Raw genomic sequence first — 12,400 nt, 5'->3', positions numbered from 1 at the left:
GACAGTCGAAGCTTGTGAAAGCGCGCGGGCCGCGTCCCGGTCGAGCTAACCGCCGCGTTTTTGTCCAACAGATCGAGGAGGAGATGCTGACTCTGCAGAACGAGCGCTCCGAGCGAATCCGGACGCTGCTCGAGCGCCAGGCTCACGAGATTGAGGCCTTCGACTCGGAGAGCATGCGTCTGGGCTTCAGCAACATGGCGCTGACCGGCATCCCGGCAGAGGCTTTCAACCAGGGCTACCCGACCCCCAGCCCGTCCTCGGGCTCCGGCGGCTGGCCGTCGCGGCCCGTACCGCGCTCCGGCAGCCATTGGAGCCACAGCGTGCAGAACTCTGTGACGACTCCATCCTGGCGCAGCCAGAATCACGGCGGTGGAGGCTTCAGCCGCGCCGAGTCCATCGCCTCGTCCCACGTCCTTGGCAGGGATGGCGAGATGAGCAAGAGCCGGGGCCACTCCTCCTCCCATCACCAGCAGCACTACCTCCCCCAACACTACCAACACCACCAGAGCACGCCGCAGCTCTACCGCGATGCCCACGAGCGCGACTCCAGGGAGCGGGACCGCTCCAGGGAATGGGTGGGAGGAGGCGGACACTACGCCCATCACTCCCAGGTCCACCACCTCTCCTCCCACGCCTCCTCGCAGTCCCTGGCCCTCCTGCCTCCGCCACCTCCGCCTCCTCCCATCGCCCTCTCCACCTCCTCCCCTCCCTCCTCCACCTCCTCGTCCTCTTCCTCACAGGGCGGCTACGGCGGCGGCGGTCTGAGTGTAAGGGGCCCCAGCCTGATGGCGCTCAGGAACAGCCCTCAGCCGCTGAGGCGGACAGCCTCCGGGGGGCCAGGCGGCGGGGGGAGCGACGGCGGGTTAACCCGGAGCACATCGGTCACCTCGCACATCTCCAACGGCTCTCACCTCTCCTACTCGTGAATCCGGCGCCAGTCTTAGTCTGGGGGCGCCGTCCTGCTTCTCTCAGGGGACACAGAAGCAGAACGGCGCCATTTTGACCTTTTCGGTCTTCAGCGCTTCAATCCTAAAAACAAACATGTCACAAGTTTTAAAAAATCAATTTTGAACGTGCCCTTTATACGCAGTCACTGCAGCTGCACGGGGGCAGCGATCCAATCAGCCAACAACACGTCCAGCTACCACGGCGCCAACACGTCGACCGAGACAGAGCGACGGCTGTGGAGCTTCCACTCGGCTCGCAGTGCTTTAAAAACCACTGTAACTATGTACATAACTGAACTGTAGACGCCGTTTCTGGTTCCTAAGTGTTTCAAACATTCAGGGCGGGGGGCGGGGCTTGAAGGCGGCGGTGTACAGGCGGCGACCGAGGGAAGATTTCTTAAAATCAACTTTTATTTGTAGTGCTAAGATTCTGTACACGACAATAAAAACAAACACTGCCATCTTTCTGTTGACCCGAGACCAACCTACCACTGCCCTCCAAGCCACTTAAAGGAACACGCCCATGTCGCCGCGAGTCGCCTCGGCGTCAGCGCACTCCGTACAGGAAGCCCCTCCATCTTTGTTTTTCTTGTGTTCAAACAACCAAGTTTACGAGATCTCTGCGTAGTGAAGTTTACACTTGTCTCTGAGGCAGATGTTCTACTTCCTGTTGATCCCATCGTACGGGAATGATCTACTGGTCAGCAGGGGGCGCTGTGAGTGGTCAGCGAGCAGACTGAAAGAGCACGTTTTATTTTAGTTCCCGTCATCGCTAACGTCTGCTCATGCGTGCTGGTTTTAGATGACACCCGTTTCCGAACGATAACTCCAGCAGGCGTCAGGAGGATAGTCCGCTGCCTGTGGACGATCTGTGCCACGTTCGTACTCTCAGCACGCCGCGCAGAATTTAGCTTCTGGTCAGTTGTTTGCGCCTTTACTCTGCAGGTAAATGTAACTTAAAGGTGTGTTTACCTGCCGTCATTCTCCTGTTGTAATGCTAAGCTAGGCTAACCTGCCTGTGCTTAATCTGAGAGCTCGATGTTGGGCGACTCGTTCCTTCAAAGTGACGCTGCCGCAGAGTTTTAGAGCTGAAAGTGTGTGTGTGTGTGTGTGTGTGTGTGTGTGTGTGTGTGTGTGTGTGTGTGTTTGCGTGTTTGCCGACTGCTAACCCCACATCTGACCCCCCCCCCCCCCCAAACTCTGCATCTGTAGATAAGGTGTACATGTGTGTCACAGAGTAGTGCGGTGCATGGAGCTCGTGTACAGGCGGCGTTTGTATGAATAAACATGCACACTACCTATTTATATAAATGCTTATAAATGTAAGATACCTGTGTACAGGTAGCAGGTAAACTGACGATTGTTCACTGTCCAAAACTCTTGACTTGTACATAGAAGCACTAATAACTCTGAGGCTGTGTTAGAGTAATAATGATGACTATTTTGTCACGTGACTTGATTTGTAGACGAATAGACGCCATCATTATTATTACCTCTACTGCAGCTGGAATATTTATGTTGTACGCTAATTTTTAAATGTGGATTGCCAATTTTGACCACTAGGTGGGGAATAAGCGCAATGTTACTGTGATAGAGTTATAAATAATATTCACGTTTCTAAGGAGGACAAAAGGACTACCTTTCCCAGCATTCCTGTCGAGGTCTCAGGGTGGGAGTCTCCAGTTCTGGGCAGGGCTGCAGGGTTTTTTTTGTTTTGTTTGCTTTCGTTTGTTTTGTTTTGAGCCAGTATTATCACATGACGTATGGACATATTTCCAGATCTTTCACTACGTTTTGGTGCCATAACTTTATCATTTTTTTGTTTTACACATCGTCTTTATGGTGCGAAAGACTTTCCCAAAAACACTGTAACATCTGCAAGAACACCTCCAAATACGGAAGCCCAAAGGTGTCCAATATTAGGCTTTTGAAAAAAAGAAAAAAAAAAAAAGAATAATAGTGTTTATTAGCATAAGCAGGTTTTAAAACGTCAACCTATTATTAATACATTCTTTAATAACTAAAGGCAGGTTAACACTAAGAATTTTATTTATTTATTTTTAGATTTTTAAATAAAGATTCACATTTATTCCCTAAAGAATTCCAGTTTTGTGTGTTTTGAGCTGGCAGTGGACTTCAGAGCGGAAATTATAATTTTATTTCAAAGTTAGAGTAAAACCACTTCTACATTTTGTTTTTAATTTCTTCACAGTATTTTCCCCAAAGTAACTGAACCAATTAATTAATCAGACATCAGCAACTCACCTCTGTCATCCTTTGTTTTGCCTCCCTTTAGTTCTAATGTTATACATTTTTTTATTTATTGGTTTTTATATTTGAGATTTTAAAAACTTTTAAATTAGATGAGAGCCAAAAAGAGACTTCTGTTAAAACGACCTTTCAGTCACTCCATTTTTCTTTCTAAACAAAAAAACCCATTTGGTGTTAATGAGTTACATTTTAAGATTTTAAAGAGTTTCAAGTTTGTTTGGCTAAACTTCAAATTATATGCGTTTGAGATGAATATTGGCATCTTTGGGCCTCCGTACAGGAATTCCACTCTGTGTGTTTTCCAGACAAACACCTCTGTTTCATTTTGCACAGTCCGAATGGGTAGAAGATCATCTTTTTGTCACGTCTACCTCATTTGCACTGAAAGGAGACGAATGTTCAGGTGGACTAAAGAGGAAAAACAAACATTTCTTGGCTTTTTTTCATTTTCCTTCACTTTGTGCAAATGTTGACGGGACAGTGAGTGCAAGCAGGAAGGGACAAACTTAACGTCACGCTCAGTGGAAAGCTGTCTGCAGGACATGCTGGACTTAAAAAACACGAGACGCTGTGCTGAGGAAGATGATTGGTGGGGCGGGGTGGGGCAATGTGGACTGAGTGCTCCTCCTTCCTCCCAAAAAGAAACAAAACAAAAAAACTTCATTTTGCCAACTTTGTTTGTTTTTTTTTTAATAGCATTTATTGTGAAATGCTAACCATTCCTCAAGTGTTATTTTGCCAATTAAAGCTGCAGACTGAGGAAGAGTCCAGATCTTCATCTACGTTTACAGCCGTGAGCAGTTTACTGACTGCAGGATTTCTGTGTATTGTCACGTGGTCACAATTTATAGGACGTGTTCATGTTTGCTATTCTTAGCGACAGTTACTGAGATGTTTTCATGTTCTGGTCAACAAAACATTTAAAATGCTTTTTAAATGTGACGTCTTTATATTAGGAGCTGAAAGCGGTCAATCGAACGGTTTGATTGGAAATTTATTGGACAAAGTTGGATTGCCATGTTGGATCTTCTGACATTTTTAAGTATCTCGTCTCCTTTAAGAGGAAAGATGTTCACAAAGGAAATTTCTTTAAAATTTATATTATTATAAAATGACATCGTTCTTCTGCTGGTTGTTCTTTCCCATAAAGTTTTTATGTGCTAAATTACAGCAAAAGTCCTAAAAACACAAATGAATTACATTTAAAGTCGTATAAAACAAATTTTTGGAACTAGAAAAAAGATGTCTTTAGCAGCAAAAGTTTCAATCTTAATCAATTTACTGTTTCAGCTCCACATTTTTCACTTTTTCTACTTTTTATTTTATTTTCTCAGACTGCTCTGTGCTGTGTTCAAGGACAGTTTGACATTTAAAAACTGAAGGTTCACTCTGTTTGAAAGCGCAAAGTTACCGATTTCAAGAGTCGATGGCAAACAAAATGTTTCTGTTCAATTCCTCACATTTCCTCCTACAACTTTAAACTTTCAAGGAAAAAGGGGGGGAAAAAGAAAATCCCCAGGAGCATTCAAGGCCATCGGCGTAATGAGGAGGAGGAAGAGGGGGAGGCAGAGTCGAGTGCTGTCTGTGTGCAGAGCAGGATGAAGGGTGTGTGTATGTCACAGGAGGGCGAAGTGAAAATGTTCAGGTTGTGTTTCAGGAGCGTTGGAAAAATGAGATGTACAGAAACGTAATCAAATAATTTTGGAGAAATAAAAACAGAAACGCTGCTTTGTTGTCATTTCCTTTCTTATTAAATTGTTTCGTGAATATTTAAGATTTGTTTTAATCAGACTGAACTGTTCACCACCAGGGGGCGATGTTTTTATTAATGTTTTCAGATTTCAGCTGTTCTAGATTTTCTGCTGACGTCTCACTTTTTGAGTTCTTTTGAAAATTCTGTTCCGGATACGGATATTTAAGATTTAAAAGTCTTTAAACACAAATTTTAAAAACTTCTTTTGAAGTACTTCAGGGTATGGAGAACCAAAAGTGTAAAAATGAGACAAAAGAAAGAAATAACACCATTATTTCCACTCAAAGTTAACATAAAAATAAATTGCTGCAATGAATCTGTTAAATATGAAATGTTTATTTTCTTTCTCTGCAAAAATTATTTTATTTTTATTGGGCACTTTTGGTTCTCTGTATTACACCTAACTACCACAAAGGCTGGGTTCAGACAGTTTTGCTCTGCATGCTCTCGGATGTTTGAAGCAAAGAGCTTTCATGTGTTGTAGGAACGTGTCGGTATTGTCGAAGTCAAACATTGGCTGTATCCCAATTCAGGGTCTGCAGCCTTAAAGTACGCAGCCTCAACGATCCTCAAGGGCCGCGTACTCAAAGACCGCTAAGGCCGGAAGTGCGAGGCTTGTGAAATGGGACGGTCTAGCCTCCGTTGCGCTGCCCAGGTTGCCTAGCAACCATGATACTAACAGCTGGAAATGTGTCATTCAAGGTTCAAGGTTCTTTATTTGTCACATGCATAGTTATACAAGTATAACACAGTGAAATGTAGGCTGACACGCTCCTCGACATGTGCAAAAATTGGGGGGGGGGGGGGGGTTGTAGAGGAAGAACATTATATATATATACATATAGTATATACATTGTGCATGTGCAGTAGTAGCAGCAAGCAGGTGAATTCTGTACATTAATATGAATAGACATCTGACTATTTTACAGGATAGACAATATAAACATATTTAAAATTAAGGAATTGAAATGTACATTGTGCCTTGGTTTAGTGTCTGGAAGAGTCCTGACTCAGTCAGTTATAGATGATGTGAGAGGGCGGGTGTGTGTGTTTAGGGCACGGATGGCTTGGGGATAGAAGCTCCTCTTGAGTCTCTCTGTCCTTGCCCGGAAGATGCGGAACCTTCTACCAGATTGCAGAAGTTGGAACAGTTTGTTGCCAGGATGGGACGGGTCCTTCAGTATCTGCGCTGCTCTAGTCCGGCATCTCCTGGTGTAGGTGTCCTGAAGCGGGGGGAGAGCAATCCTGCAGCAGCGTTCTGCTGTACGGATCACTCTCTGGAGAGCTTTTTGGTCCTTCACACAGCTGTTCCCAAACCACGATGTCATGTTCTGTGTGAGGATGCTCTCCACAGCGCCTGTATAGAAAATCCTGAGGATCTTTGGAGAGACCCTGAACTTCCTCAGTTGTCGTACGTGATACAGGCGCTGCCTAGCCATACAGCTGTCATACAGCTGTGTCATACAGCTTTGTTTGACAGAAATGAAGGAGAAAATCTTTTGTTCATTTGTTTGTTGCTACATGAGCTTTGATCATTCTCTGTAAGATTAAGCTCAGCTATTGAACGGCGTATATTTTAAAGTAAAGGCTTTAAAACCAAGTTAGTACAAACGTCACTAATGTCACATGACTTTGCCGACATGTGGCCAACAGTAATGTTTAATGTTCTTCGTTATTAAACATTTGCACATAAATAAGTGACATAATATTCAGCACTTACTTAAAGTTTACTCTTCGGCCGCCCCTCATCCACCGTTTTGTTTTTTGTTTTTTTTTGTTTTTTTCGGCGAAATTATCCACACCCACCGCCGCGCTATGCATTCTGGGATATGTTGGGCCACAAAGTCTACACTGCCACATCCTTAGAATTCAGGGGAATTATTTTATTTTTTCCCCAGGGAAATGAAGGACTCATTTCAGGGCCGCATTTCGAGCAGCCTTTAAATTGGGAGAGCCTTCGGCGCGCCGCTGTGACGTAATCGGCCTTGAAATGCGGCCTTTAAGGCTGCAGACCCTGAATTGGGATACAACCAATGCTCCATCAAACTGCAGCGCAGACTTTCTGGTTCAGATTCATTACGTATGGCATTACGGACTTTCCTCAGCATGAACATGTCTTCTGTGTGAGGGAGCTCCTTGCTGCGCTCCAGAAGGAAGTGCAAAGAAGAATGACGCTTGTCTTTTTAGAAAGTTTTGCAGTTTGTGTTAGAATTAAAATTAAATTAAATGCATTCAAGACTAAAACGCAACCAAGAGTGAGTTTTGCTTACAGGGTTTATCTCCGTGTAAATGGGTTTTAAATATGTGTTTTAGTCTATGTTATGGTTACTGTTGGTAAAAATACATATTTTTTTAATGTACGTTTTATTTCCTTTTTCAGAGTGAGATGAGGTAGAGCAAAAGGTGAAGATCCTTACCAATGCAAACTTAAAGACACACAAAAGTTTCTTTTTCTTAATTATTTTTTTCCATCAATGTAACGGCATAAGCTCCCTTTAGTTTTTCTATAAGTTTGTACTTTTATTTGACAAAACAACAACAAAACGCTGTCATAACATTCCACCTTTATTCTGAAAACAACCGGAATTTGTAACCTTGTTATTTCCGGTGAAGAGCCCTTTGGGTGACAGGAAGTGACCTTTTCAAATAGTCGCCTGCAGTTTCCTTCAAAGATCCTGTTGCGGATAAAAACGCAGAACAGGCGCTCCGTTTGTCGTACAAACTGCCGCAGACATGGAGACGGAGAACATTTTCCTCTTCGTTCCTAATTTAATCGGTGAGTTTTTCCCGCCTTTAGCGACGCGGAGCTAGCTTAGCTTTAGCCGGCGAAATGTAAAATTCACCGAACTCCATTCAAAAAACGTCCAATTTAGAGAATCCGGCTCATCTGCTTTATCTGGGCAAAGTGAGCTGAGTAACGTCACAGTGGAAGCCAAATCAAGCCGAAATTAATGGGAAAGGACGGCACGTTGTGTTATTGTATTGTAGTTGTTTGCGTAATAATAAATAAGCATTTTCCCCTGAAATATGTCCGGTTTTATTGTGGATAAAAAGATTGATCAGGCCATTGAGCGATGGGTTTTTACAACTTCAATATGATGCTTTTAAATGCCTTCAATTATGAAAATAACATAAGATATTCATCGTATGTGGACTAGTTTGTACCCAGTGTAATGAAGTATTTTATAAGCTTCTATCTTGTCATTTTTGTTCTAAAATAAATTTTATTGGAATAGGTAGCAGTAACATAAGTGTAGAGACATAACAAAGTGCATTGTTTTTGCGAAAAATGACAAATAGTATGCAATAAGAAGGAATTTTCTCATCACAGATAATCAGTGTTGAAATCATTAAAACGCACTCTGTTTCTGAATAAATCTCTTCACCTTGGTTGGATCCTGCAGGTTATGCCCGGGTGGTGCTGGCCCTGATCTCCTTCTTCCTGATGCCCTGCTGCCCGTGGCCGGCCGTCTTCTGCTACCTGCTCAGCGCTCTGCTGGATGCCTTTGACGGCCATGCAGCGCGAGCGCTCAATCAGTGTATGTATTTACACGTGTGTGTGTGTGTGTGTGTGTGTGTGTGTGTGTGAGACAGACGTCCAGTTTTGACTCCTGAAGGCAGGATTTGACTGAATGTGGATTTTGTGTTGGATGGAGGACGTGTTTGTTTTCCTGATGTTTATACTGGGTGATAACCACACTCTGTATATAAAAGATGGAAGGAGTGTGGTTGGGTCATTTTAACGACTCTCACTGCTTCACAGTCATAGTGGGTCGGTGTGGTACCTTAAAAGCACGCAGTGGTGAGGTGGATCCCTCGCTGTCCAGTCAGGTGCAACATCTACCATATCTGCAGAAACACCCGCTGATGTAGGAGGACGCCCCTGAGTAGATTTCTGTATGCGTCTCAGGCCGTTTTTATGCTCGCTGTCTCGTGAGACAATCTTTGTGGGAGCTTTAGGCTGTGTTTATTTCTGCTGTAGAGTTTTAACATTGACTCAGTTGCTGCTGGAGCCTCTGCTGGACGTCAGAGGAACTGCAGCCATGACGGTTCCTGCAGCAGGTCGTGTTCTGGTCTCACGGGCCGCTCTCTGTCTGTTTCAGCCACTAAGTTCGGCGCCATGTTGGACATGCTGACTGACCGCTGCGCCACCATGTGTCTGCTGGTCAACCTATCCCTGCTCTACCCCTCCTACGCCTTCCTGTTCCAGCTCAGCATGTGTCTGGACATCGCCAGCCACTGGCTGCACCTGCACAGGTGGGCGATGTTTCTGTGGTTGTTAAGGTGAAGTCATATTTAGCTGTGTGGCCTGAACAGACTGAATCAGATCATGTTGCCCAGTGACCTGTTTTAGAGCCATGACAGGTGTAAGGACGAGGTGTTGTGCTGCGGCTGATCGTGTTTTCTTATCTGTCTTCCTCAGCTCGACTGTAAAGGGATCAGCGAGCCATAAAACCATCGACCTCTCTGGGAACGCCATCCTACGCCTCTACTACACCTCCAAGGTCTGTGTGTCGTATGATAAACGTGTCCGTGTGAATTTTAAAGGAACAGTCAGTGAACGTTTGTGTGTGTGTGTGTGTCCTGCAGCCAGTCCTGTTTGTGATGTGCGCCGGGAACGAGCTCTTCTTCTGCTTGCTCTACCTTCTCTATCACATCGAGGAGCCGGCAGGTAAGAGCTTATTATCCTCGTCTTCCTCACTTTCACAGGTGAGACTGAGTTTGGACGTCAGTGTTTACGGATCAAAGTTGTTTTAGTCGATTAAGATTCTTGTCGACTAAAATCTAATGTGGATTCAGTTAAAGTGTAAAGTTTGTTTTTGCTGGTCAGAGTTTCGGTTTATTTTCTTTGACATCGAGTGTGAACGTGTTCGTACGTCTGCTCGTCTCTTCCTCGCGAGTGTCCTTGTTTTGTTGTGTGTTCAGCAGAGATCGTGGGAGCTAGCTTCTGATTGGCTCACGTCCAAACTCATCCCACCTTTCTGCACACCTTTATTAGTTCTGATTGGATCTCATCCTTCCAGAACATTTTCATCTTATTTTTTATTTGTTGATGAAAGTGTTGATAAATGTCATGGTGGTTGTTCTCCGCGAGTGTTAGTCGAGTTCTCGTTTTTGGTTAATTAAAGCTGTGAGTCATGCTGAGCTTCTTTAGCAGAGTCCTGCTGTTAAAATCCAGAGCTGGGAATGTTAACGTGTTCAGGTGCTGAACAGGAAACTCATCGTTCCTCTGAGTCTGATGTTAAACTTGAGTCGCTGCATTTCTCCACAGGCTGGCTCTACTGGCTGCAGGGGCTCTGCGGGATCATCTGCCTGCTCAAGTCCGGCATCAGCGTCCTGCACCTCATCACCGCCTCCAAGAACATGGCCGCCATTGATGCCGCCGAGCGGGAGAAGGCCTTGAAGATGAAGTAAGAGGTCACGGGGAGGCGGCGAGAGCTGCAACAGCATCAGCAGATCCGTCGCGCTTTCACTTATTGTTGTTTTCTTAAAGGGAAAGTTTGTCAGACCGACACGGATTCTGACCAAATATGGAGAAAAATATTCCGAATCCACGGCGCAGCCTTTAAATCACAACATAAGCTCATAATGCAAACTTAAAGGACGACACGCACGGTTACATGTATGATAAACGGACAGGTCCCCGGTTACCGCTCTCCTGTTTTATTACGCTAACGTGAGAGGCGTGTCCGTCGGTGATGACAGCGAGAGCTAACGCAGGTGTTCTTTATTTTTCCGTTAAAGCTGAAACGAGCCGACGATTCGTATCAGATTTATCGAGTACACCTAATCAAATGTTGCTCATTCTCACTGCCACACTTTCTCAGTTTTACATCATAGCAATAATTAAAAAAACATCTGAACGCTTTAAAAAAACAACAACAAATTTTTAAATTAAATATTTAAGTTTGAACAGACAAAAACGGAGGACCAAAAGTCAAAAAGGAATTTAAAAATCACTAAAAGAATAAGAAGTAATGTTAATAATGACTGTAGGCAGGAAAAATAATGTTGCTGCTATCTGCTAATGTGTTTATACATCCATCAATATTGAAATCTAGAAAGAAAAGTAAATACAGAAATAAGAGGAGTGACTAAAGTCCGGCCAAAATAAATGAGGCGCGATCTGAAAGGACAAATATGTAAATAAAGAAGCAAATAAATAATTATTACAAAAGTAAACAAAAACTCAACCTTTTTTTTGGGAGGGGAGGGCATTCTTAGTCCTCCGTATCTGAATATCAATGTTCCAAATTGTTGTTGTTGTTGTTGTTATTATCATCATCATCATTATTATTATTATTATTATTATTATTATTATTATTATTTTCCCATTTTACTGACCAAACTATTAACAACATGAAAAAATGAAAATACAGATCAAATACAGATTATTGTAATTACTATTATTGCTGTTATTTTTAGTATTATTATTATTGTTGTAATTATGCGTCATTTCCAGGTGTGTAGCAGCAGGATTGTGAGGACAGACTTCTGCCTGTTGTTAGGTCGAGGTCGTCGGCTCAGTGATTGTGATTAATTGACAGATGATTGATGGGAGGCTCAGTCTGAAGCTGAGAGGAGGCGGGCCGTTCGGTCTGACTGGACGCACCTGTGCAGGTGTGCGTGTAGATGATGTCATGACTCAGTGGTGTCTGTCAGAAGGCCTGAGGCGCTTTCCTGGACACCGACTTTTTTATTCGGAGGAAAAACTCCAGGTGTGTTTAAATGAATGAGGAGCAGCTGACGATGTGTAGCGCCCGTTAACCGTCCGAAGTCGCCTCCACCGTGACCGTCAGGCTGGTTACCGACACGTTAATGGTAAAATCTAAATTCTAATGCTTATTCCACTCTCTGAAAATCCACTTTTTATTCCTTATTTAGATGTTTTTTATTTGTGAAGACGAAACCGTCCCTGAAATGATGACACGACCAAAAGCTTAAATATTCCTCTCACCTTTCGTTCTGTTCCTGCGCCTCACTTCCTGTTCCTGCTGATGCTTGGCTGATTAGACGGAGGCTGAGCAGTAGCTGGGCTCGTTTTATTTTAGTGCTAGGAGAGGAAGCGTCTCCTCTGTCAGAAACTGTACGTTTACCTCACCTGAGGAGCACCAAGTGTTACCTGTGTGTGTCGCTTTGACGGAGCCAATCAGAGAGCGTGCTGAAATCCGCATACTGTATTTGCTAGAATGTATTAATATGAAATATATATCTCGACCTGAAAGCAAAGTTTGATGTTCTATTTAAAAGGAAATAATGTTGTAATTTAAATATTTGATGCTGGTTTTGTTTGCTTGGTTTGAATTTACTATAAAAAATTAAAAAAAGTTGCAAAAGAAAAACGTTGTGTTCAATAAAAAAATTCAGATTTGTATTTAAACTTTTCTCCTTCGAGTCAGTTTGGACTCCACGAGCTGTCGGTTTGATT

The 12,400-nt window shown here is 43.7% G+C and overlaps 2 protein-coding genes across 4 annotated transcripts in view; both read left to right on the top strand.

The window, feature by feature from the left end:
• The window catches only part of taok2a (TAO kinase 2a), a 28,610-nt gene extending 23,665 nt beyond the window's left edge, over positions 1–4,945 (top strand). For all 3 annotated transcript variants that reach the window (XM_082529200.1, XM_082529199.1, XM_082529198.1), the window contains exon 20: positions 72–4,945. In XM_082529200.1, the coding sequence (XP_082385326.1) occupies positions 72–926 (855 nt within the window). In that variant the 3' untranslated portion in view covers positions 927–4,945. The remainder of the gene's footprint in view (positions 1–71) is intronic.
• A 2,639-nt stretch (positions 4,946–7,584) lies between these two features.
• Positions 7,585–12,346, top strand: cdipt (CDP-diacylglycerol--inositol 3-phosphatidyltransferase (phosphatidylinositol synthase)). Its single transcript, XM_082529548.1, has 6 exons — positions 7,585–7,747; positions 8,376–8,510; positions 9,075–9,228; positions 9,395–9,476; positions 9,562–9,643; positions 10,244–12,346. Exons 1-6 carry the CDS (start codon positions 7,705–7,707, stop codon positions 10,384–10,386), a joined length of 639 nt encoding a protein of 212 aa, XP_082385674.1. The 5' UTR covers positions 7,585–7,704; the 3' UTR covers positions 10,387–12,346.
• Positions 12,347–12,400: the final 54 nt, after the last annotated feature.

The sequence above is a fragment of the Aulonocara stuartgranti genome (genome assembly GCF_965226115.1).
Source record: "Aulonocara stuartgranti genome assembly, chromosome: 4".
Taxonomy (NCBI): Eukaryota; Metazoa; Chordata; class Actinopteri; order Cichliformes; family Cichlidae; genus Aulonocara; species Aulonocara stuartgranti.
This window is presented reverse-complemented; position numbering and strand designations above follow the sequence as displayed.